At 46.2% G+C, this 27290-nt stretch overlaps 1 protein-coding gene across 1 annotated transcript; it reads left to right on the top strand.

Moving 5' to 3' along the window:
* The first annotated feature begins 20993 nt into the window (after positions 1–20993).
* Positions 20994–27000, top strand: LOC136489063 (bisdemethoxycurcumin synthase-like). The gene is made up of 4 exons (XM_066485799.1): positions 20994–21027; positions 21158–21337; positions 21588–21591; positions 26340–27000. The coding sequence occupies exons 1-4, from the start codon at positions 20994–20996 to the stop codon at positions 26998–27000; spliced, it is 879 nt and encodes a 292-aa protein (XP_066341896.1).
* Positions 27001–27290: the final 290 nt, after the last annotated feature.

The raw sequence follows: 27290 nt of genomic DNA, 5'->3' as shown, positions 1-27290 counted from the left end.
TATTTTAGAATAGAGTAGTGTGTTGTAGCTGTTAAATCTATCGGCAATGGACCGTAACGCTGAGACATGCTCTATGCGCTAATCTGTAATGGAATGAACAAAAGTAAATGATATGAAAGTGAAAGATGGAAAGAGATCAATGGGGAGATTGTTAGATGATCTCTAATCCAAACTGGACCCAACGACCCAGTTGGGCCTTTTATTCACGCCCTAATTGGGGGCGCCCAACCCACCATGGCTGGATGGCCCCTGTCACCATGGGCTATAAAAAGGGTGGAGGCCGCCGACTCTTATCACGAGGTTGACCTGAGCTGAGCTTCCCACCGACATCTAAACCCTAATCTGATCAGAGAGGGGTGCAGCCAGTGATGGGAAGCCACCAGCCGCGCCGCCTGCTCCATCGACGTCGACGTCTTCACCGACCGTCGCTGCCCGTGCGCAGACATCACCAACGAACCTGATGGCGTCTGCTGAACCTTCCCCCTCTGCGGTGTCAGGTTCAGCACCCTCTCCCTTCCATCTCTGTCTCTCTAGTTCTACATGCATTAGGATGTACTACGTTCTTTATCCCGAATAGAACCACTGTACCCGGCTAGATCTATGGTCCTAGTGATTCAACAGTTTTAACATGGACATCCCCCATATCTAGCTTTTCTAGTTTTTAGTATTATCTTGTATTGATCGATGACTTCACTCATTATGTCTGGACATTTTCTTTATGCAAGAAATCTGAAGTTTTTCAGTGTCTGTTAGCGTTTCATGCTTATGTCAGTACGCAATTTCAGCTTCGTTTGCTCGCTCTACAAACTGACAACGACAAAGAGTTTAATAATCAGGCTCTGCGTTCTCATTTCACTACACACGGTGTCAAATTGTGTCTCTCCTGTCCATACACCTTTTCCTAGAACAGCAAGGCTGAACGCATCATTCGCACCTTGAACAACTGCATTCGTAGTCTTCTTATGCACGCTGGCATGCCCGGTACCTTCTGGGTTCAAGCCTTGTCCACGGCTACACACCTCCTCAATCGCCGGTCCTGTCAGGCAACCGGCGCCTTCACCCCCTTTCAGCGATTGCTAGGTGCACCATCGTTGTATGAGCACCTTCGCGTTTTCGGTTGTTTGTGTTTCCCCAACCAAGCCTCCACTGCTGCTCATAAGCTGAGTCCCCGCTCCACACCGTGTGTCCTCCTCGGATACCCAGCCAATCATCATGGCTATAGGTGCCTTGATCTCTAGAGTCGCCATGTAATCACCTCCAGCCATGTTGTTTTCAGTGAAACACAGCTTCCCTTCAAGTCTGAAAAGTTTCAGGCGTTGTCGGCAACAGCGCGACCATCAACAGTGCCTGAATTATCTGAATCGCTTGTTATTATTCAGTCTCCTGCTGTTCCTCAGCAGCGTCGCGCATCGCCTATGCTTGCCATCCCCAAGTCACCTTCTCCTGGTGCTGCTGCATCCACCGGCTTTGGACAGCAGTCCTCGAATTCACCGGCCATGCCACACGCGATACACCTAGCTCGGCGCCATCTGCATCTGACCCACCGCTTGCATCAGCTGCTGCTTCCACACCGGCCGTTCCCCACCCCATGATGACCCGTTCTCATGCCAGGATTTTCAAACCTAACCCTAGATACACATTGGCGACATCCTCAGAGCCACGCTCCTCAGCACCAAATGCCATCTCTCCCATCCTAAAGTCTGCGCGCACTGCGCTGAAGGACTTGAACTAGCGCGCTACCATGGCGCTCGAGTTCGAGGCCCTTCAAAATAACTGGACTTGGTGCTTGGTCGATCGACCTTCAGGCGCCCACATCGTCACTGGCAAGTGGGTGTTTAAGCACAAACTTCAGCCCAACGACACTCTCGAACGATACAAGGTCAGATGGGTTGTTAGCGGCTTCACTCAGCGCACCGTGCTCACTATCGCCCGATCACGCAAGTGGGCCACCAAACAGCTCGATGTCTCCAACACGTTCTTGCATGGTCGCCTGAAGGAACATGTTTTGTGCCAACAACCCACCGGGTTCGTCGACGCCACTCAACCCAATGTTGTGTGCCTCCTCGACAAGTCCCTCTATGGACTACGCCAGTATTCACTAGAAATTTGGTCAAACATGAACCACTTTTGATGGCAGGCAACCCGTAGTTGCATTCTTTTATGAACAGATGGAATAATTAAGACTGCAGTCTATGGCCTAAAATGCTTATTTTAAAGAAGTATGAAAGGAGAGTTAACAAAAGTACGACAAGCATAAGAATTTCAACCTGAGTTGAGGATAAATAAATATGTATCAATTAATAATATTAAAAATTAAAAAATTAAAATCAGATTTATGAGGTCATAAGATATGTTCTGCAACAAATAGCCATCATATTTTAAGCTATGTTTTCAATTAAAAGCATACTGAAGATACACGAAGGTACCATACAAAGAAAACTATGGATATAGATGAAAAAAATGAAATTGTAATGGGTATGTTTACCAAAACTAGATACACACTACACGGTATCTATTATGCCTTCTCTACGTGTTAGAAATAGAGTAAACACAGTGAAAAAAACATGCAATCTAATATCGATAATGATTAGAATAGGGCGTCCGTCCGCCCTGTCCGCTCGGACACATCCCTAAAAGCTCTAGTTTGGTTTTGGTGAATTGATGAAACCCTAAGTGCTAACCTAGTTTATCAAGTGATCATGAGATAGGTAGCACATTCCAAGTGATGAAGCAAATGAAGACCATGACATGATGATGGTGATGCCATGGTGATGATCAAGCGCTTGGACTTGAAAAGAAGAAAGAGAAAAACAAAAGGCTCAAGGCAAAGGTATAAATGGTAGGAGCTATTTTTGTTTTAGTGATAAAGACACCTAGAGAGTGTGATCACATTTAGGTTTGATAGCCGTACTATTAAGAGGGGTGAAACTCGTATCGAAATGCGGTTATCAAAGTGCCACTAGATGCTCTAACTCATTGCATATGCATTTAGGATCTAGTGGAGTGCTAACACCCTTGAAAATGTTTGTGAAAATATGCTAACACATGTGCACAAGGTGATACACTTGGTGGTTAGCACATTTGAGCAAGGGTTAGAAACTTCACCGGCACCATAAACTCAGGCGAATGTGGTCACTTTAAGTGACCGGATGCTGGTCTTTGAAGGACCGGCGCGTCTGGTCAGTAGCAGCAGAAGAAGCGCAACGTGGGTCGTCGACCGGATGCTGGCGCTGAAACGACCGGACGCTGGCTGGCTACGTCCGGTCACACTGACATGGTCATGCACAGGGGAAATGCCAAGTGACCGGACACTGGGTAAGTCTGGTCAAGCATGACCGGACACGTCCGGTCGTGAAAAGTCATCTCTAGATGCTTACTGGAAACGACCAGACGCTGGGGTTCAGCGTCTGGTCACTTTGAGTTGTTGCGTCCGGTTATCACTTGACCGTTGAGATCGAGCGCTCAGTATTTGAAGAGAGGGGACATGTGGCACGCATTGCGTGACCGGACGCTGAGGTCCAGCGTCCAATCAATATGACCGGAGCGTCCGGTCACCCCGTGTTGTGCCTAGTGAAGGGGTACAACGACTCTATTTCATGGGGGCTTCTATTTAAGCCCCATGGCCGGCTCAAGCTCACCCTCTTGGCCATTTGCATTGACATAGCAACCTTGTGAGCTTAGCCAAAGCCCTCGTACTCATCTCCATCATTGATTCATCATCTTTGTGAGATTGGGAGAGAATCCAAGTGCATTGCTTGAGTGATTGCATCTAGAGGCACTTGGTGTTCGTGTTTCACTGTGGGATTCGCTTGTTACTCTTGGTGGTTGCCGCCACCTAGACGGCTTGGAGCAGCGAGGTTCATCGAGCGGAGGGTGGTGATTGTCTCCGGCTCCGATCATGGTGATTGTGAGGGGTTCTTGACCTTTCCACGGCGGAGAGCCAAAAGGTACTCTAGTGGATTGCTCGTGGCTTGTGTGATCCTCATCTTGTGATGGTTGTGCGGCACCCTATTGAGGGTTTAGCGTGTGATGCCAATTAGCTCATGAACCTCCAAGTGAGTGAATCGCCACAACGAGGAGTAGCTTGCCGATAAGCAAGTGAACCTCAATAAAAAATCATTGTGTTCATTATTTGATTCCGAGGTGATTGGTCTTCATTGGTATTCATTCTTGTGATTGATTGGCTCCTTCTTCGACACGACGGTATAAACAAATTGCTCACTCTCTTTACATTATCGCAAACTAGTTGTCAAGCTCTTTAGTGTAGCTAGTTGTGAGAGCTTGTTAGTTTGGTTAGTGTGGCTCTTTAGTTAGCTTTTGAGAGCACACTAACTTAGTGTAGTGTCATAGCTATTGTGTGGATAGAAACTATATAAACTAGAATTGTGGTAGGTGGCTTGCTTTTTTAGTAGGCTAGCGCAACACTTGCTTCACCTCATAATTGTCTAACCGGTTTGTTAAGTGTTGTTGTAGAAATTTTTAATAGGCTATTTAATGGGACGGGGATCCCGATCTTCCGTCAGGTTCAAGATAAACAACGATTTGTTCAGAGAGCGACACACCGATCCGGCTTTAGATCACAAAGACCCAAACCGTGCAACCTTAGCACCACGTCTCCTCTGGTTATCAACCGTGTCACAATCCAGTTGACCTCGCCAACAAGGCTAATCCCTGCTGCGAATCGAAGAACACAAGCAAGAACAAGATAAAACGCAACTCAATTAAAGTGACAATTGCAGATGAATGATTAAGCACTCGAAGTTGGGGTCTTGCAAACCGATAACGGCGACTGTTCAATGACAGATTGATCTAAAATAAAACCCCAACCCTAAAGTAGGTGGTGGCTACAAATTATATAGCCTAAGGGACGTCCAAGGATCCCTCTTCACGTCCTAAAGGTGTCCCAACACGTTACAAGGCCCAACGACCCAAAAGACGACGATGCAGCGCCGTGACAGATTCTGGACGTCAACTTGTTTCGACGATTCCCATTGATTCTGATGGAATTTTGATGTGGTACCACTTCCATTTGTTTCCTTATGAAATTATCTTTCCATCCATATGTCGATTATCAAAAACGGAGTTCGGATGCATCCTGGGTGTCCGTTTTATTGCAGACTGATCCTGACGGCCGAGGCAGACTCGAACTCGGATTGGACTGGGCCTCTGGCTTGGCTTGGACGTCCTTACTGGCCTCCTAAGGTGATGGCCATGGAGGAGGACGTCCAAGGCCATCTCTTAGGCGTTCTCCATCTTCTTGGGGCGTGCTCCAACTTGGGCCTGGGTCCCAAGGATGTCTAACAAGCCCATGACGATAGTGTAGCTCCTGCCAGAAATAGCGACAGAATATATTGGTGATTTGGAGGCCTTGCCGACGTGATATTGAGATGGGACCTGATCTATTTGAAAGCTTATCAAACAAGCTTTCCATCAAGTGCTCATTGACCTCGATCGCACTCCGGATGGATGAGTTATGGCCTTCCCAATGAGGCACTGTCGGGCTACCGACGAACCAAAAGTCCAACTTTGATGAACTTCCATTATGAAACACATTTGAACCTACAATCAAATAGTGACATGTACATGTGGAACCAAGTGAATTATAACCAAAGCCACTATGCAAATGTAGGAACGAGTGCACCTTATAATCATTGTTCGTATCCGAAGGTGCCATGTCCTCATCATCCTCCCCTTCTTGACAACAAATCGTCCTTGGTTTGGGATTAGCTGAAGGAAACATTGTTGGTAGTAGCCAACATTGCTCCCCTTCTTGAAATTTAACATATTTCTTTATAACAAAACTAGGGAAACTCGACATGACAAGATTATAGCAATTGGAATCCTTTGGTTGATCATACTTTTGCGCAATATTAGGAGATTTCAGAGTTGAACAAATATAGACACGATGCACCATATACTCTCCTTTACAATTATATTTTCTAATAAAATGATATGTACAAGTAGACAACCATGGCAATTCAACACATTTAAGTTTCTCTTCTAAACTACTAAGAGCATATAAAGTATCAAACTCAATATAACCCAAAGTATTTGAAGAATACAATAATTTCTTTTCTTTTTTTGGTAGCAATGGGAAGCAAATATTTATGTTCAGCATAAGTAATTGGTTCCAAAACATGGAAAACTGAAGCATCATCAACTAATTCATCTTTATCACAAGGAACATCAAGCAAATTATCACGGGACAAAGATAAATCAAGAGAGGGTTCCACTAACAATTGCTCTATGATAGCATGGTTTGTGGAAAAATTTAGTACATTAAGACAATTTTCACCTTCCGTGAGTGTAGCACCATGGGCATTACCTGTGTTCTCAGCAGGAGTAATAGGTGCATTGTGAAGTGATGGTTCTGAATTTGCATATGAGGTTGTGAGCTCCTCATTTTCTTCCATGTCATCCTCTCGCTTATGGATATTATCCTGCAGAAGGTTAGTCATAGCAACAGGAATAACAATAGATTCTTCCTCCAAATGGTGCACCTCATCATATGAAATCAAAACAGGAGGTGGATTAACAAAGATTTCTCGCATAAGAAGTTTCATATCATTCCAAGTTTGAGGTTTATCAGAAGGATCTAAAGACTCCCACCAAGATAAAGCAGAATGTCGCAAAACATTAGCTGCATTTTTTACCTTCCTCCTTGGACACATAAAGCGAGTAGCAAATATGTTGTCGATGGCAATTTCCCACTCCATGTACTCATCAGCACCTATACCATCATAAGTCGGTGGATACGAACAACCTGTCATTGTTAGAAGACAGCAAAAGACAATGCAAAAATATTATCCCTATCAAATGACTACGTGGTTGCAGTGGTGTCACTTTTGACAGCAAGTGGAAGCATCCTACCAAGCTCTTACAAAGTTCTTACCAATGCAAGCAGTGGGCGGTACAACCGGCGGCTGGTTCGTGATACCTATGAGGTAGTGGTACCGAGATTGCAAGGACTTTTTTTCTGTACTGATCTGAAGTATATATGTGGAGCTTGGGAGGCACGAAAAAAAAACAAATATATATATATGTGGCACACAAGTCAGTGACAGACAGCAATATTGAATAAATGTCCAGAGCACTTGTCCTAGTTGCTGGCCTATACGTGTTCCTATCACCAGTTGTGATAAACAAGAGAGGAAACAAGGATGAAAGGAAACAAGTATTAAAGGTAACAACGGATATGAACAAGGCAAAAGGTACCACAAACAATAGAGCTATTGAGTGTTCCTTATGTGCTCCTTTTCGATATCTTCTATTCTCTTTTACTATTTTTTTTCTTTTATTTTTTTTGTCCAATCTTTTTTTTCTTGCTTTTGCTCTTTTGATATTTTTTTCTCAGCAAGGAGCACACAAGAATAAACCACAAAAAATTTGAGCTCAATTGAATAAAAGATGTGGCCTATAGAAAATTAGGACTGTGCTCTAAAAAGCATACCAAAACTTGTGGGCCCAGAAACTCAATTTTCCTAATCGAATTTCGCAAATCTAATTTTTGAGAACCCAGCAGTGCTGGGATGAAATAGATCTAAAATTTTCTGGCGTTCTCCGTAGATATAAAATTTTTCCCGTTTCGAGTTCGGATGCAAAAGTTATAACTGTTTTAATGAAGCTGCTCGAATCAGGGATTTAGTGGACACAAGATACAAACCGATGGTGATACGGAATAGCGGCGGGTGGAGGTATCAACACAAACTAGAAAAGAACACAATATAAACCAGCAACAAGACTTTGACCTAGGACACAAACTCAACAAAGCGGACTCTGAAACTGAATCATGCAAAGGCTATGACGCGGATGGTTATAGGATGGAAACAAATATGGCATTGGACTATGGTATAAAAGCAAAAACACTCGAACTAAGGGTAAGATGCGAACTTGATGGTATACCTGAAGCTCTGATACCACTTAATGGGACGGGGATCCCGATCTTCCGCCAGGTTCAAGATAAACAACGATTTGTTCGGAGAGCGACACACCCATCCGGCTTTAGATCACAAAGACACAAACCCTGCAACCTTAGCACCACGTCTCCTCTGGTTATCAACTGTGTCACAATTCGGTTGACCTCGCCAACAAGGCTAATCCCTGCTGCGAATCGAAGAATACAAGCAAGAACAAGATAAAACGCAACTCAATTGAAGTGACAATTGCAGATGAATAATTAAGCACTCGAAGTTGGGGTCTTGCAAACCGATAACGACGACTGTTCAATGACAGATTGATCTAAAACAAAACCCCAACCCTAAAGTAGGTGGTGGCTACTAATTATATAGCCTAAGGTACGTCCAAGGATCCCTCTTCACGTCCTAAAGGTGTCCCAACACGTTACAAGGCCCAACGGCCCAAAAGACGACGATGCAGCGCCGTGACAGATTCTGGACGTCAATTTGTTTCAATGATTCCCATTGATTCTGATGGAATTTTCATGTGGGACCACTTCCATTGGTTTCCTTATGAAATTATCTTTCCATCCATATGTGGATTATCAAAAACGGAGTTCGGATGCGTCCTGGGCGTCCATTTTATTGCAGACTGGTCCTGACGGCCGAGGCAGACTCGAACTCGGATTGGACTGGGCCTCTGGCTTGGCTTGGACGTCCTTGCTGGCCTCCTAAGGTGGTGGCCAAGGAGGAGGACGTCCAAGGCCATCTCTTAGGCGTTCTCCATCTTCTTGGGGCGTGCTCCAACTTGGGCCTGGGTCCCAAGGATGTCTAACAAGCCCATGACGACAGTGTAGCTTCCGCTAGAAATAGCGACAGAATATATTGGTGATTTAGATGCCTTGCCGACGTGATATTGAGATGGGACCAGATCTATTTGAAAGCTTATCAAACAAGCTTTCCATCAAGTGCTCATTGACCTCGATCGCACTCCGGATGGATGAGTTATGGCCTTCCCAATGAGGCACTGTCGGGCTGCCGACGAACCAAAAGTTCAACTTTGATGAACTTCCATTATAAAACACATTTGAACCTACAATCAAATAGTGACATGTACATGTGGAACCAAGTGAATTATAACCAAAGGCACTATGCAAATGTAGGAACGAGCGCACCTTATAATCATTGTTCGTATCCGAAGGTGCCATGTCCTCATCACTATTCACCCCCCTCTATCCATTAGGACATTTCAAGTGGTATCAGAGCCGAGGTCACCGTGATTTGAGGCTTAACAACCTTCAGTGTAAAAAATGGCTCAAATCAACAACACCAAGAAGCCACCCCAATTTGATGGCATAAATTATCCGTATTGGAAATCAAAGATGACCACACACATCAAGTCAATCAATAGAAAAGTGTGGAAGGTGGTAGAAACCAAAATTGAGATTGGTGATCTGGAGAATCCCACCGTGGCTGAAGAAGTGCTTCTCCAAAATAATGACATTGCTCTAAGTGCCATTCATGATGTAATTGATGAGAGAACATTTCAGCAAATCAAGAATATTGAGATGGCTCATGAGGCATGGAAGAAATTAGAGGAATCATTTGAAGGCACTCAAGCCGTGAAGGGTGCAAAGGAATATATTCTCAAAGAGAAGTTTGCAAGCTTCAAGATGAAGGAGGATGAGAGTGTGTCGGAGATGTTTCATAGGCTTCAAGTGTTTGTCAATGATCTCAAAGCACTTGGAGAAGAGGTGAAGGACAAGGACTTCTCCCACAAGTTCTTGAGATGTTTACCTTCAAGATTAGGCACATTGGTCACTATTCTAGTGAGAAGTGGTTTGGACACCATGACACCAAACCAAGTGTTGGGAGATATAATGACCGATGATACATATAGAGATGATGATGAGAAGGAAGAAAAGAAGAAGAAGAAAGATGAGAAGAAGAAGAGTGTGGCATTGAAGGCCACATCATCCAAGGGCAAGGCTAAGCAAGAAACATCAAGTGAAGATGATGGCTCATGGGATGATGATGATGAGAAGATGACTCTCTTTGTCAAGAAATTTGGCAAGTTCATGATGAAGAAAGGGTACCATGCTAGAAGAAAGAAATTTTCATCCAAGAACAAGGAAGAGTCAAGAAGGTGCTTCAAATGTGGAAGCAAAGATCATCTTGTTGCTCAATGTCCATACAATAGTGACAATGATGATGATGATAGTGATGATGACAAAACCACCAAGAAGAAGGCACTTGCAAGCATTGCTATCAATAAAAAGCCTTCTCTCTTCAACACCCCATCATGCTTCATGGCTAAGGCCACTAAGGTACAAACTTGTGATGATGATGGAAGTGATGATGAACATGATAGTGAAAATGATAGTGATAGTGATGATGATGAACCTACTAAAGATGAATTATTTGACATGCTAGAAGATGCCAAAGAACACTTTCATATTAAGAGAAGGGAATGCAAGAGCTTGAATAAGGAGGTAAAAGCCCTTAAGCAAGCCCTTGATGAGCTCAAAGCAACTCATGAGAGGCTAGAGGAAGCCCATGAGAAGCTTTGCAAGGCTCACAAAAAGCTTGAAAAGGCTCATTCCTCTTTGCTTAATGAGCAAGATAAAAAGAAACATGTTGAAACTTGCAATATAGGCTTAGCTTGTGATATAATTGATGAATCATTATCTATGCCTATCGTTGTTGCTCCCACTAACCCTTCTTGTAGTACTTCTACTTCCACCTCATCTAGTAGTGATGGTTTCACTTGTGATACCTCACTAATGGTTGAGAATGAGAACCTCAAGAAGGAGGTCAATAAGCTCACTCACACCTTAGCTAAAGCCTATGATGGTGAGGACCGCTTGCTTATGTGCTTGGGTAGCCAAAGAGCTTCTCTCTACAAAAAGGGATTGGGCTATACCCCCAAGAAAGGCAAGGCGGCCTTTGCTCCTCACAAGACTAGTTTTGTGAAGAACAATGGTCGGTTTTTCACTAGTTGCAAGCAAGTTGGTCATAAAGAGTATGAATGCAAAAACAAGAGCAAAAATACTAATGTATCCTCCATTAAGCTTGATTCTTTCTATAAGCTTACCAAGGGTGCAAATGGTGTAAAGGCTAAGTTCATTGGTAAACCATAGATGGGCTCAAAGAATAAAGCCATTTGGGTACCAAAGATCTTAGTAACTAACCTTCAAGGACCCAAGCAAGTTTGGGTACCTAAAAAGAATTGATCTTCTTTTTGTAGGTCAATTACAAAGCCGGAGGAAGGCATTGGGTTCTTGATAGTGGGTGCACTCAACACATGACCGGTGATGCAACAATGTTCAACTCAATCAACACCAATGACAATGATGGTTATTATAGTATTACATTTGGTGATAATGGCAAAGGCAAGGTCAAAGGGCTTGGTAAGATTGCAATATCCAATGACATGAGCATATCCAATGTGTTGCTAGTAGAGAGCTTGAACTTCAATTTGCTATCCGTGGCTCAATTGTGTGATCTTGGATTCAAATGCATATGTGGGGTAGATGATGTAGAGATCATAAGTGTAGATGGCTCTAATTTGATCTTCAAAGAATTTAGATATGAGAATCTATACTTGATTGATTTCAATGCTAATAAAGCTAGATTATCTACATGCTTGTTCACTAAGTCTAGCATGGGTTGGTTATGGCATAGAAGGCTTGGTCATATTGGAATGAAACAATTGAATAGATTGGTTAAGCATGACTTGGTTAGAGGCTTGAAAGATGTTGTGTTTGAAAAAGATAAGCTTTGTAGCTCTTGTCAAGCCGGAAAACAAGTTGGAAACACCCATCCTAAGAAAAGCATGATGAGCACTAGTAAAGCGTTTGAGTTATTGCACATGGATTTATTTGGGCCAACACAATATATTAGCATTGGTGGTAACAAATATGGCTTTGTGATAGTAGATGATTACACTAGATACACATGGGTATTCTTTCTAGTGGACAAGAGTGATGTTTTTGCAATATTCAAATCATTTGTCAAGGGCATTCACAATGAGTTTGAAACAACCATCAAGAGAGTTAGAAGTGACAATGGTAGTGAGTTCAAGAACACTAGAATTGATGAGTTGTGTGATGAATTTAGAATTAGACATCAATTCTCGGCCAAGTACACTCCACAATCAAATGGCCTTGTTGAGAGGAAAAATAGAACACTCATTGATATGGCAAGGTCTATGCTTAGTGAGTATAATGTGAGTCAATCTTTTTGGGCCGAAGCTATCAACACGGCTTGCTATTGTAGCAATCGCCTCTATTGTCACCCATTGAAAGAGAAGACACCATATGAGCTCTTGAATAGAAGAAAGCCCAAAATTGCATATTGTTGGGTCTTTGGATGCAAATGCTATATCTTGAAGAAAGGCACTAGATTGGGCAAGTTTGACAAGAAATGTGATGAAGGATTCCTACTTGGTTATTCCACTACAAGCAAAGCATATAGAGTTTAGAATTTAGATAGTGGTACTCTTGAGGAAGTTCATGATGTTGAATTTGATGAAACCAAGGGTTCACAAGAAGAGAATGAGAACTTGGAAGATGTTAGAGGCATTCAACTTTCAAATGCCATGAAGAACATGGATGTTGGTGAGTTGAGGCCTAGACAAATGAATGATGATGAAGATGATCAAGTGCAAGTGCTCTCTAACTCAAATGTGCAAGATGATACAAATCAAGCTGGTACAAGTGGCTCTCATGATAATGAACAAGATCAAGTGGCTACTACATCATCTCAACCCAATGATCAAGCAAGTGCAAGCAATCAAGTTCCAATCCTCCAACCAACCAATATTGCAAGGGATCATCCATTGGACACTATCATTGGTGATATTTATAGAGGTGTACAAATAAGATCAAGATTGGCTTTATTTTGTGAGCATTTCTCATTTGTGTCATCCATTGAACCAAAGAAGATAGATGAAGCATTGAAGGATGTTGATTGGGTGAATGCTATGCATGAAGAATTTAATAACTTCATAAGAAATCAAGTATGGGAATTAGTAGAGAGACCAAAGGGACACAATGTGATTGAAACCAAATGGGTCTTTAGAAACAAGAAAGATCAAGATGGGATAGTAGTAAGGAACAAAGCAAGATTAGTAGCACAAGGCTATACATAAGTTGAAGGTCTTGACTTTAAAGAAACATATGCCCCGGTTGCTAGATTGGAAGCAATTAGAATCTTGCTAGCCTATGCTTGTGCCCACAACATCAAGCTCTATCAAATGGATGTCAAGAGTGCATTTCTCAATGGTTACATCAATGAAGAAGTATATGTTGAGCAACCTCCCGGTTTTGAAGATGACAAGAAGCCCGACCATGTGTACAAGTTGAAGAAGGCATTGTATGGCTTAAAGCAAGCACCTAGAGCATGGTATGAGAGATTGAGGGACTTCCTACTCTCTAAAGGGTTCATGATGGGCAAGGTTGACACCACTCTTTTCATCAAGAAGATTGGAAAAGATCTATTTGTATTGCAAATCTATGTTGATGACATCATATTTGGATCGACCAATCAAGACTTTTGTGATGAGTTTGGAAAGATAATGGCTAATGAGTTTGAGATGTCCATGATTGGAGAGTTAAGTTATTTCCTTGGTCTTCAAATCAAGCAATTGAAGAATGGTACTTTTGTGAGTCAAGGCAAGTATATCAAGGACATGATCAAGAAGTTTGGCATGAGTGATAGTAAAGCCATTAGTACACCCATGGGAACAAATGACAACTTGGATAGTGATGCAAGTGGAAATATGGTGGATCAAAAATTATATCGGTCTATGATTGGAAGCCTACTCTATGTGACCGCATCAAGGCCGGATGTCATGTTTAGTGTATGCATGTGTGCAAGATTTCAAGCCTCACCAAGAGAAAGTCATTTGAAGGCTACTAAGAGAATATTGAGGTACTTGAAGCATACACAAAATGTTGGATTGTGGTATCCCAAAGGAGTAAAGTTTGAGCTAGCTGGTTACTCCGACTCAGATTATGCGGGATGGAAGGTTGAAAAGAAGAGCACCTCGGGCACATGTCAATTGTTGGGAAGATCACTTATTTCATGGTCATCAAAGAAGCAAAATAGTGCTGCATTATCAACCACCGCCGAATACATATCCGCCAATAGTTGTTGTGTACAAATACTTTGGATGAAGGCCACTTTGAGTGATTTTGGAATCAAGTTCAAGAAAATGCCATTGCTATGTGACAATGAGAGTGCAATCAAGTTGACCAATAATCCGGTTCAACATGTAAGAACAAAGCATATTGATGTCCGCCACCATTTCATAAGAGATCACCAACAAAAAGGGGATATTTGCATTAAGAGGCATATTGATGTCCGCCACCATTTCTTAAGAGATCACCAACAAAAAGGGGATATTTGCATTAAGAGTGTAGGCACCGAAGATAAACTTGCCGATATATTCACCAAGCCATTGGATGAGAAAAGGTTTTGCAAGCTAAGGAATGAGTTGAACATATTGGATTTCTCAAATATGTGTTGATGCACCCCCCACTTATATGACATGCCTCTCCTTCGAGCAATCCAAGGTAAAAGTTGATTGGCATGGCATACATCCTTGCTAAGGACATGATTAGTGCATCTAGTCATCTCTCAATTTTAATAGGCTCATTCATGAAAATCAAATGAATTTGATGTTTATATGGTACCACTATTGCTTCTATACTTGACTTGATCTAGTGGTAGCATATGACATGTTTATGGGCTTGTAAACCTAGTGTTTAATCTAGAAAATGAGCTCTAAGTGTTTAACTCAACATGGTACAAGATAACCCTTATTTGGAGGTGTGAAAAAGCTTGTCCTTGGCTCAAACCGAGTTAAATGTCTTTGGCAAGTATTCTAGATTAATTCACCCCATTGATTGACATTGATAATCTCAACCTATCTACTTTTTGAACCTTTGTGGTCATTGATGATAAAGGGGAAGAAAACAAAGATATTAGTGATATTAGTACATGGGGAGAAAAACAAAGATATTAATGTACTAAGATGGTGAAAAGACAACAAAGGGGAAAGAAATAAAGATATAAGTGATAGGTGGAGAACTTGACATAGGGGGAGAGATATGGCAAGAGATATGACAAAGGAAAGTGATCAATTAAAATTTTGAGCACACAAGTAGGGGGAACAAGCTTATGAACTTGTATGATGTATTTGAATGTGCATTTCATATGTTTGCTTGCATGGCGCAAGTTTTAAATTTCAATATTCATGCTTATGTGGTGTATGCTAGTTATAGGTTTGAATGATGAAATGAAAATCTAGGATGCATAAGTTTATCTAGTGATTTCATTTCCAAGTGTTTCCGAGTGGTATCGAGCTAACCATGGTGCTAAGGATGGTATAATGGTGCACTCTGATTGGTATCACGCTTTAAAGGTCCATCTTTTATACCTTAGCATCATTTGGTAGACATTGTCTCCTATATTTCCTATCTAAGCATATGTGCAAGCTACAATCCAAACTCTTAGCACATATGTAGGGGGAGCAATTGCTACCATTTGGGGTTCATGAAACTTGTCCATATCCTTTTACACATGGTAAATATGCTTGGGCAAACAACATGGATTCAATTGAATTTTAATTCATATCTTTGTGAAAGGGTTGTCATCAATTACCAAAAAGAGGGAGATTAAAAACTCTAGTTTGATTTTGATGAATTGATGAAACCCTAAGTGCTAACCTAGTTTATCAAGTGATCATGAGATAGGTATCACATTCCAAGTGATGAAGCAAATAAAGACCATGACATGATGATGGTGATGCCATGGTGATGATCAATCGCTTGGACTTGAAAAGAAGAAAGAGAAAAACAAAAGGCTCAAGGCAAAGGTATAAATGGTAGGAGCTATTTTGATTTGGTGATCAAGACACTTAGAGAGTGTGATCATATTTAGGTTTGATAGCCGTACTATTAAGAGGGGTGAAACTCGTATCGAAATGAGGTTATCAAAGTGCCACTAGATGCTCTAACTCATTGTATATGCATTTAGGATCTAGTGGAGTGCTAACACCCTTGAAAATGTTTGTGAAAATATGCTAACATATGTGCACAAGGTGATACACTTGGTGGTTGGCACATTTGAGCAAGGGTTAGAAACTTCACCAGTGCCCTAAACTCAGGTGAACGTGGTCACTATAAGTGACCGGACGCTGGTCTCTGAAGGACCGGCGCGTCCAGTCAGTAGCAGCAGAAGAAGCGCAGCGTCGGTCGTCGACCGGACGCTGGCGCTAAAATGACCGAACACTGGCTGGCTGCGTTCGGTCACACTGACATGGTCATGCACAGGGGATATGCCAAGTGACTGAATGCTGGGTGAGTCCAGTCAAGCATGATCGGACGCATTTGGTCATGAAAAGTCATCTCTGGATGCTTACTAGAAACGACCGGACACTGGGGTTCAGCGTCCGGTCACTTTGAGCTGCTGCATCCGGTCATCACTTGACCGTTGAGATCAAGCGCTCAGTATTTGAAGAGAGGGGACATGTGGCACGCATCGCGTGACCGGACGCTGAGGTCCAGCATCCGGTCAATATGACCGGAGTGTCCGGTCACCCCGTGTTGTGCCCAGTGAAGGGGTACAACGGCTCTATTTCATGGGGGCTTCTATTTAAGCCCCATGGCCGGCTCAAGCTCACCCTCTTGGCCATTTGCATTGACATAGCAACCTTGTGAGCTTAGCCAAAGCCCTCCCACTCATCTCCATCATTGATTCATCATCTTTGTGAGATTGGGAGAGAATCTAAGTGCATTGCTTGAGTGATTGCATCTAGAGGCACTTGGTGTTCGTGTTTCGCTACGGGATTCGCTTGTTACTCTTGGTGGTTGCCGCCACCTAGATGGCTTGGAGCAGCGAGGATCATCGAGCGGAGGGTGGTGATTGTCTCTGGCTCCAATCGTGGTGATTGTGAGGGGTTCTTGACCTTTCCTCGATGGAGAGCCAAAAGGTACTCTTGTGGATTGCTCGTGGCTTGTGTGATCCTCATCTTGTGATGGTTGTATGGCACCCTATTGAGGGTTTGGCGTGTGATGCCAATTAGCTCGTGAACCTCCAATTGAGTGAATCGCCACAACGAGGAGTAGCTTGCCGGCAAGCAAGTGAACCTCGGTAAAAAATCATTGTGTTCATTATTTGATTTCGAGGTGATTGGTCTTCATTGGTATTCATTCTTGTGATTGATTGGCTCCTTCTTCGACATGGCGATATAAACAAATTGCTCACTCTCTTTACATTATCGCAAACTAGTTGTCAAGCTCTTTAGTGTAGCTAGTTGTGAGAGCTTGTTAGTTTGGTTAGTGTGGCTCTTTAGTTAGCTTTTGAGAGCACACTAACTTAGTGTAGTGTCATAGCTATTGTGTGGATAGAAACTATATAAACTAGAATTATGGTAGGTGGCTTGCATTTTTAGTAGGCTAGCGCAACACTTGCTTCGCCTCATAATTGTCTAACCGGTTTGTTAAGTGTTGTTGTAGAAATTTTTAATAGGCTATTCACCCCCTCTAGCCATTAGGACCTTTCAACCCCCACCCCTGTCTGCTCATTCAAAAGGCCTTATCCACCGCTCTATCAAACCTCTGCGTCTGACAATCCACCGCCCCCCCCACTTCTCACTTTCTCCAGCGGAGGGTCGCTCGCCGTAGGTAGCGCATGCGCTTTCCACGTGCAGTGTTGCCACCTCCACCTCAGGGGCGCCTCGCCGCGGTCCCCATAGGCAGCGCATGTGCTTGCTGTGGGCAGCGTTGGCGCCTCCACCGCAAGAGCCCCTCGCAGAGGGGGAGCGCAGCCGCCAGCCCTATCGCTGGAGCCGTGCAGCCACTCACCAAGGCCATGCAGCTGCCTGTCCACTGGCATTCCCCTCGCCACTCCGCAGCATCAAGCTCCACGCCAGCATTGAGCTCCATGTCGATGAGCCTCCATTTTGTCAAAGCAGCAAGTAGATGTTGCGCTTGAAAGCGCATGTTTCATTTGTTTCATAGGTATGTTGTAAGTGTTTTATACGGTTGTTGCAAAAGTAGATGTAGATGTTGCATATGTTGCAATGTTTATACATGTATGTTGCAAGCTTCTGTTTTCAATGTTTGCAAGCTTCTGTTTTCAATGTTTCATCTGTTTTTTCAGACGTATGTTGCAAGTGTATTTATCTGGATGTTGCATATGTTTCACACAATATGTTTGCCACAGTTTTTATCTGAATGTTGCGTATGTTTACAATGGTTTCAAGTGTTTTTCAGGTGTGTTTTGCAAGTGTTTAAAACACATGATTCAAGTGTTTTATTTGCCTTCGACGTATGTTGCAAGTGTTGCATTTGGATATTTCAAAAGTAGATCGGGTGTTGCATCTTCCTCCTCGCCTTATGCTGCCTCATCTCGTTGTGTCCTCCTGGCGCCGGCTGGGCATCCATACGACGTCGCAGCCGGGTCCTTCCGAACCAGAGGCGCTGCACCCTCCCCGGCCCTCTTCTCGCTCGGGCAACGCGGCCCCGCGTGGAGCGCGCGAAACGGAGTACAGGTGCGGGCGTCCGTCTAGACATCCGGGCGCTAGCACTGCTGATCTAATATAAGTATTCTTTATTATTTTTAAGAAAAAGTTTGATTATTTCTTAAAAACGCACAATTCAACATATTTTGGCACAACGTATTCGAGGCAGTTAAACAGGAATTAAAGATTATTTTGTCTTAATATAGTGCCTGCAGAGAGCAGGGTTGATGGACTAGTCAAAAATAATGTGAAGGCAGACATCACGGCATGGAATACGCCAATCACATTTCTTGTGAGCAGCATCAGCCGACAACTGACTGTAACCGACATCAAACTCACTGAATTCTTATCCTTCATGACGACAGCAGATCCTGAGAGACGATGGAGCGCGCTTGAGCTGCCGGTGCAGAGCCATGAGCAGATGATGGCCGGTGCGCTGCCTGCAGGCTGCACCAGAGATCATCGGTGCAGCTAGCACTGCAGCCATATGAGCTGCATGCATGCCTGCATGTGAGCAGATCACTGCAGGGCATGGACAGGTATTCAATAACATATAGTTGCGTCATGTTTGGTTAGTGGTCGATGCTTTAAAAGCAATGAGATTGGCCTAGGTATTATGCCATGCCGTGCTGTCTGCGTTTCTGTAGCATATACCGCGCTCAACGTACGGCTATTTAAGGACGACCAAATCCAGGGCCTCATCGTCATCGTAGACTATACTGTCACCACCTGTGCAACATCGACAACGTCGTTGGCAACCATCGTCGTCGTCTCGTTGTGACGCAGTCACGCAGCCATGCAATCGACCTTTGCACGCGACAGCAACCGCCTCGACACCGCGGCTGCAACCTGCACCTGCCCTACAGTCGACGTTCATCCTGGCAATCCCTGGTAGCCAAAATTTAGTTTCTAATCTTTCGTACATCTCTTGATCTGAAGTTTTATTGTTACATACAGTCTCAAATAGTGTATTTTGATTAAACTCAATGGACGTATCAACCCATCGGAGATAAGATCACTATGTAACCTTTTATCAGGAAAAGAAGTTTTCTCTGTTTTAGTCATAAGATAACCTGCCCCACCGGTACTGGCACTGCATCATTTCAAAAATCACACAAAACAACATCACTATTGAGATTGTTTCGGTTCATGCATTTTACGACAAAATTACAAGCGAGCGAGCGATACATCAATCAGGTACTATCAAGAGACATACCACCAATTACCAACCAAACATACAAAAAGAAACACATATTCTAGTGTACATCAATCGGGTCCGAATATATTGTCATCCCCAAGGACATATATGAAGACAATAATGAATCTTTATCCAGGAGGTCGAGGTATGGTGATGTGAAGACTGATCGGTGCGGGCCACACAAACCATGCACACCTCTCTGTGTTTTGGAGTGGGTTTCTAATATTTTCTTGACAAGCTAGCGTGTATGTGTATCTATCTCTTGTCCTCCTTCAACAAATCCAAGGCAAAAGCTTATGATACTTTTGGATTTGTGCAGTGAATTGCGGCGGCAAAAGCTTACTGGCGGCCGTGCGTGTGTGCTTGGCGTCGGTACAGCCAACCCAGCTAACTGCGCGCGTTCAGCAAGATGAGTGCGTACACCGACTGGTACTTCCATATCACCAAGAGTGATCATCTCACAGACATGAAATCCATCATATCATGAAGAGAATATGTACGTGATTAAGTTTCCATTCTGATGTTACCCCTTTGTACTATTATTACCATAATATATGCTATGACTGCACCAAGAACCTAGTTGAGTATCATCTCAAAAAAAAAGGAACCTACTTGAGTAACGCAACACCTAAAAAATGTTTTAAATCGGATACGGATTCGGATACCACTATTTACCATATTTTAATTCGAATTTGAATACAAATACGGATATTGCCGGATACTAATGCAAAATGGATATCTCAAATTCGGATGATTTTGAAGATAGCATGTATCTATTTGCTTATTCAATAGTTTCATAGTATAATAAAATCATTATGAATGAAGGGATTTAAAATATAGCTATATAACGCCGTGCATAAAGACAACTACCAAAAATAAAATACTTTAATCAATATTTCAATAATTAAATATATAAAATAAGGAAATTATAGATAATATATATTAATTACTGAATTTAAATAAATAAAAATAAATTATATAACTGTACAAATAAAATAAAATACTAATTAATATGATTAGCCATGTTAAAATTGATTAAAATTAAGATTTATATATCGTTAACAATCTTAAATTACATTATCCATAGATAACTCTTAAATAATGATATATATCATCTGTTATGTTAAAATTATTTTTATTTAAATAGTTAATTAGCCATAATTATAATATTTGGATGGTTTCAAAATAATTTGTACTTAGAAGCAATATATATCCAATAGATTTAATTGTCCAAGATGACTAGAGTTTAACGAATCGATGACCAACTACTTCTCAATTTTGTTAGGAATTCTGTGGTAAGCATGTTCTCCGACCCAAATGTGTTTGCTAAAGGTTAACATGGTGCTTCCCATTAGTAGTAGTAAAGGTAATGTGGAAACATGGTTCCCAGGATACTGATAATTGTAAGAAAATGGGCATCTCTGAAACTTGGTTTGAGAAACCAACGTGTTGGGTCGTTTTTTTTCTCCGCTCATGTGAAAAGATCACTCTTGATCAGCACCTGATGTGTCTTGTTTACATGTCCCAGGTGAGACGACGGAGGCCTCCTTCGCGTGCACCCGGAGTTGGACCCTGCAGCCGCAACACTTCCCACCAGGCTTGCCGTCGTGGCTACTATCATGCCGGAGCTTGTAGCGGCCGCCGCAGCGAAGGCCATCGCCGAGTGGGGCCGCCCAGCCAGAGACATCACTCACCTCGTCTTCAGCACTCCTTGTGTGCTAGATTAGCTTAACATACTTAGCTTACCATATTTACCAGTAGCTATTTAGGCGCATGATCACTGATTGTGATTGTGTTCAAAAGTTCTTGATTAGTTTCCTTGTATTAGTTTATATAAGTATGGCAATATAATCAGAAACGCTGCCGCTTTGTAGCAACAGATCATTGTGTGTCCACTGTGTTCGCGTGTGTTGTTCATCTTCTTCCTCTCGCCGGTTCAGAATTCTAACACTTGGTATCAGAGCCAGGTCCCGACATCGCCATGTCGCGGTCACCATCCAAGAAGCTGCTGACGGGTGATGCCTCCGGCGAGAAGAAGGTCCAGCCGTCGAAATCGCCGCCACGTCGCCGTGGCCGCTCTCACAGCCGTCGCTCGCGCAACCGGGACGCCGGGTCGCGCGTCGTCGAGCGCATCATTGAGCGACCATCAGCGAAGGTCGCGTGGCCGATGCTAACCTAGACAAACTATCCGGAATGGGCTCTGGTCATGGAGGTGAACTTCCAGACCCTCAGAGTCTGGGACGTCGTCTACCATGGCATCGCCAAGGACCCCGACGAAGATGAGTACCATGACGACCGACAGGCGATGGCCGGGCTCCTGCGCTCGGTGCCCTCTGAGCTCTGGAGCACCCTCGCCGTCAAGCGCACGGTGAAAGAGGCGTGGGACGCGGTCAAGAACTTGCGGATCGGCGACGAACGTGCGCGCGATGCCAGCGCGCAGCAGCTCCGCCGGGAATTCGGCAATCTCTCCTTCAAGGAAGGAGAGAGCGTCAACGAGTTCGGCATCCGCATCACCGCGCTCGCCACCAACCTCCAGTCCCTCGGCGACAACATCACCGACGCTGAGGTAGTGAAGAAGCTGCTGCAGGTGGTCCCTGAAAGGCTGAACCAAGCCGCTGTCTCCCTCGAGATGTTCCTTGATCTGAACAAGGTCACCATCGAGGAGGTGGTTGGACGGCTGCGCGTGTTCGAGGAGCGCGCCAAGCCCAAGGAGGTCACGGACGCCATGGGGCGCCTGATGCTCTGCGAGGAGGACTGGGAAGCCCGCTGTAAAGCGCGCCATGAGCAGGAGAACTCCGGTGGCAGCGGTGGCCCCAGCAGCCGCGGAAGCGCCGACCGTGAGGACGCGGCCGCGGCGGTGTGGGATCCTCGATGCGTGACGGTCGTGATGGCCAGACTGCAGGCGCCGGGAACGCCGGTGGCGGGAGGCCACCACCCGGTACCCTCTACAACAACTGTGGCAAGTCCGGCCATTAGGCCAAGGATTGCCGCGGGAAGAAGAAGGGCGCGGCACATGTCGCGCAGGCTAAGGAGGATGAGCACGCGCTGATGTACATCGCCGTGGACGCCGAGGTAATCGCGCCATCCGTGTCATGCTGCCACCCCAGGTCGCCACCGCCCGTCGTTGAGCCATAGGCGCGTGTCCACCTCGTCGAACCGAAGGTGCTCCTCCACCTCGGTGAAGGAGAGAAGGAGGCCGTGGCGTCTCGCCGCTGGGTACTGGACACCGGGGCCACGAACCACATGATGGGAACGCGCACTGTCTTCGCCGAGCTGAACACCGGCGTCACTGGCACCGTCAAGTTTGGGGACGGATCGGTGGTCGACATCCACGGCAAGGGCACCGTGCTCTTCGCCTGCAAGTTCGGCGAACACCGTCGACTAGATGGGATCTACTACATCCCGCGCCTCACCACGAACATCATAAGTCTCGGCCAGATGGGTGAGGATGGGTTCAAGGTCAACATCGAGTCGGGCATACTGCGCCTCTTCGACCTGCAGCGGCAACTGCTGGCAAAGGTGCACCGATCACCGAGCCGGCTCTACTTTCTCAACATGAACATCGCCGCACCAGTGTGCCTCACCGCGCGTGTCGACGACGTGGCGTGGTGCTGGCATGAGCGGTATGGTCACCTCAACTTCCAGGCGTTGCGCAAGCTCGGGAGTGCGGACATGGTGCGAGGACTACCGGCGATTGACCACGTAGACCAAGTCTGCGAGGACTGCGTCCTGGCAAAGCAGAAGAGGACGCCGTTCCCCAAGGCAGCCAAGTACCGGGCTCAGGAGGAGCTTGAACTGGTCCATGGTGACCTATGCGGCCCGATCTCGCCATCAACATCGGCCGGGAACGCCTACTTCTTGCTCCTCGTCGATGACATGAGCCGCTATATGTGGCTCATTCTTTTGCGCTCAAAGGCGGATGCACCGGCGGTGATCATGACGTTCCAAACACGCGTTGAGCGTGAAACCGGCAAGAAGTTGAAGGCGCTCTGCACCGACAACGGTGGTGAGTTCACCTCAGTTAAGTTCGGTGAGTACTGTGCAGGCGAGGGCGTCGAGCGTCACCATTCGGCTCCATACGCGCCGCAGCAGAACGGCGTGGTGGAACGTCGAAACCAGATGGTCGTGGCGACGGCGAGGAGCATCCTGCGCGCGGGGGGCATGCCGGGCCACTTCTGGGGCGAGGCGGTGCACACCGCCATGTTCCTCCTCAACCGGGCGCCCACCAGCACGCTTGACGGGATGACCCCATACCAGGCGTGGTACAAGAAGAAGCCGCCCGTGCACTTCTTCAGAGTGTTCAGGTGCATCACCTACATCAAGCGCCTGCGCCCGCATCTCAGCAAGCTCGACGATCGTGGGCAGAAGGTTGTCTTCATCGGCTATCAGGACGGATCAAAGGCATACCGCTTCTATGACCCCGTCACCGAGCGCGTCCAAGTCTCCCGTGACGCCATCTTCGACGAGGGCGCGCGCTGGGACTGGGGAGACGCGTCGGTTGCCATCAACGAGTACCCCTTCACCATCGCAAATGACTACGAACTGCGGCGCCAACGTGTTGAGGTGCCGGCTCAAGAGCCGACGTCTCCTGAGCAGCGCTCGCCAGTTTCCCCACCACCGTCCGTGTCGCGTTCGTCGTCACCTGGCGCACCGAGCTCACCGCCACCTGCATCGCCGTTCTCGATGCCACTAATGGCTGGGACGCAGGTTGAGTTCGCGACACCGCTCAGCATGGACCCAAACCTTGATGCTGATGATGATGAGGAGGGGGAGCACCGGTACCAAACACTGGACAACATCCTTGGCACGGATGCAGCACCCGGACTGGCACACCGCGACGCTGTGGAGGCTGAGTTGCACGCAGTGAGCCACACCGTGAGCGTGGGGAAGCCCAGGTCGCTGAAAGAAGCCGACGGCGACCCCAACTAGGCTGCTGCGATGGAGGAGGAGATGAAGTCGATCCGCGACAATGCAACATGGTCGCTGGTCGAACTCCCGCGCGGACGCTGAGCCATCGGGTTGAAATGGGTGTACAAAGTGAAGCGCGACGAGAACAGGAGCATCGTCAAGTACAAAGCCTGCCTTGTCGCCAAGGGCTACGTGCAACGTCCCGGCATCGATTTTGAAGAGGTGTTCGCACCCGTCGCTCGACTAGAGTCGGTGCGCCTGCTCCTCGCCATCGCAGCGCACTACGGCTGGGGCGTCCATCACATGGACGTCAAGTCGGCGTTCTTGAATGGAGAGCTCCAGGAGGAAGTCTACGTCCAGCAACCTCCTGGCTTCGTCAACGACAAGCACAAGCACAAGGTGTTTCGGCTTCACAAGGCACTCTACGGCCTTCGTCAGGCTCCACGCGCATGGAACCAGAAGCTTGATGCTGAGCTGCTGTCGCTCGGGTTCACGCGCTGCATCGACGAACACGGGATGTACACCCGTGGCAAAGGAGAAGGGCGCCTGATCATGGGCGTATACGTCGATGATCTTATCATCACTGGAGGTGATGCAGATGTCGTGGGGAAGTTCAAGAAGCAGATGCTGAGCACTTTCCACATGAGCGATCTTGGGCTCCTCTCCTACTACCTTGGCCTCGAGGTCACCCAAGGAGCTCATGGGATCACGCTGCGCCAAAGTGCCTACACCACCAAGATCCTCGAGAAGGCTGGGCTGGCAGGTTGCAATGCGAGCGCCACGCCCATGGAGATGGGGTTGAAGCTGCTGAAGGAAGGCTCGACGCCAAGTGTGGACGCCACCGAGTACCGCAGCCTCATTGGCAGCTTAAGGTACTTGTGCAATTCCAGGCCGGACTTGGCATACGCGGTGGGCTACCTCAGCCGGTTCATGGAGGCGCCGCGGCAAGAGCATCTGGCAGCTGTGAAGCGCGTCCTTTGCTACGTGGCGGGCACGGTGCACTGGGGTGTGCACTACCATCCGGGAGAAAAGAAGGGAGCAGTGCCTCGACTGCTGGGCTACTCTGACAGTGACCTAGCAGGTGACGTTAACGATTGGAAAAGTACAAGCGGTCTCATCTTCTTCCTTGCCGGTGGGCCGATTGCATGGCAGTCGGCGAAACAAAAGGTAGTTGCGCTGTCGTCCTGCGAGGCGGAATACATCGTGGCTGCTAGAGCTGCGTGCGAGGCAGTTTGGCTGGCACGCTTGCTGGCTGAGCTCGTCGGAGGAGCCGTCCTCGCACCCAAGCTCAAGGTGGACAACAAGTCCACCATCGCCTTGATGAAAAATCCTGTGCATCATGACCGGAGTAAGCATATTGATGTGAAGTTCCACTTCATCCGGGAGTGCTGCGACAGGAAGCTGATCGACGTCGAGTTCATTGGTACTGAACTGCAGCTGGGTGACATTCTCACTAAAGCGCTCGGGCGCGTTCGGTTTCAGGAGCTTCGAGGAAAGATCGGCGTGTTTGATGTAAATAATAAGCACAGCAAGGCTTAGGAGGAGATTGTTGATTGTAATCCTTGTATGCTAGATTAGCTTACCATACTTAGCTTACCATATTTAGCAGTAGCTATTTAGGCGCATGGTCACTGATTGTGATTGTGTTCAAAAGTTCTTGATTAGTTTCCTTGTATTAGTTTATATAAGCATGGCAATACAATCAGAAACGCTGCCGCTTTGCAGCAACAGATCATCGTGTGTCCACTGTGTTCGTGTGTGTTGTTCATCTTCTTCCTCTCGCCGGTTCGAAATTCTAACACACCAGTGTCCAGGTGCCCGCAATCGACCTCCGCGTCGCCTCCCTCCTGGGGCTAAGCCCCACCGTGCAGCTCACCGTGATGTGCTCCCACGGCTGCACCGCCAAGGACATCGCCGAGAACAACCGCGGCGCGCGAATCCTCGTCGCCTGCGCGGACATATTGAGCGTCCTCGGCAGCCACGTGCCTGACGACGCCCGCCCTGGTGGAATCATCGCCCACGCTCTCTTCGGCGACGGCACCGGCGCAGTTGTCGTCGGAGCCGACCCGCAGGAACCCATCGAGCGCCCGGTCTTCGAGATGGTGTCAGCGTCTCAGGCCACGGTGCTCGGCACAGAGCACGTGGTCGCCGTCGAGCCCACCAAGGGCGGCACCGACTACCGCATTGAACCAGCGGAGCTGATGGCGCTGCCGGGGGCTCTCGGGCTAGAGCTCGGGAAGTTGGCGGCCAGCCGGCTGGTGCTCAGCGAGTATGGAAACATGATTGGCCCAACTCTCATCTTCGTCCTCGACGAGGTGATACGCCGTCGCCAGCAAAACCACGAGGACAGGAGCTGCAAGTGGGGGTTCATGGTGGGGCTCGGCCCGGGGTTCACCATCGAGGTGATGACGTTACATGCGTGCAGTGACAAGTCCACGCCGACGCCACGACTGAAAAGTGCTTTGTAGTCGGGGACTGGGAGCCACAGCAAGGGAAAACAAGAGATGCGCTGTTCAAGTGTTCATCCCACTCCATTTGATTAAGATGGTTCAAACAACACATTCAGACAAGAAACTGGTATTTTGCTTCCACGATATAGATCGAGCCACCATTCTCTAATCTTCTGTCTTTGACAATCAATAATCTATGTTTGTGTACTCTCAAAATCTCGTGTCGAATGATGTGTTTTGATTTTCTATATTATAGTTTATACCACACTACGCCCAAACAGTCAATCACGATACCGAACTATCACTGC

This window comes from Miscanthus floridulus, chromosome 10 (genome assembly GCF_019320115.1).
Source record: "Miscanthus floridulus cultivar M001 chromosome 10, ASM1932011v1, whole genome shotgun sequence".
Classification (NCBI taxonomy): Eukaryota; Viridiplantae; Streptophyta; class Magnoliopsida; order Poales; family Poaceae; genus Miscanthus; species Miscanthus floridulus.
The sequence above is the reverse complement of the archived record's forward strand: the minus strand, read 5'-3'. Positions and strand labels throughout refer to the sequence as shown.

Excerpts from the sequence above, each read along its gene's own strand:
- LOC136489063 (XM_066485799.1), top strand. The coding sequence starts at position 20,994 with ATGTGGAAACATGGTTCCCAGGATACTGATAATT. Across the intron at positions 21,028-21,157 it reads TTCCCAGGATACTGATAATT|ACGACGGAGGCCTCCTTCGC; the intron begins GTAAGAAAATGG and ends GTCCCAGGTGAG.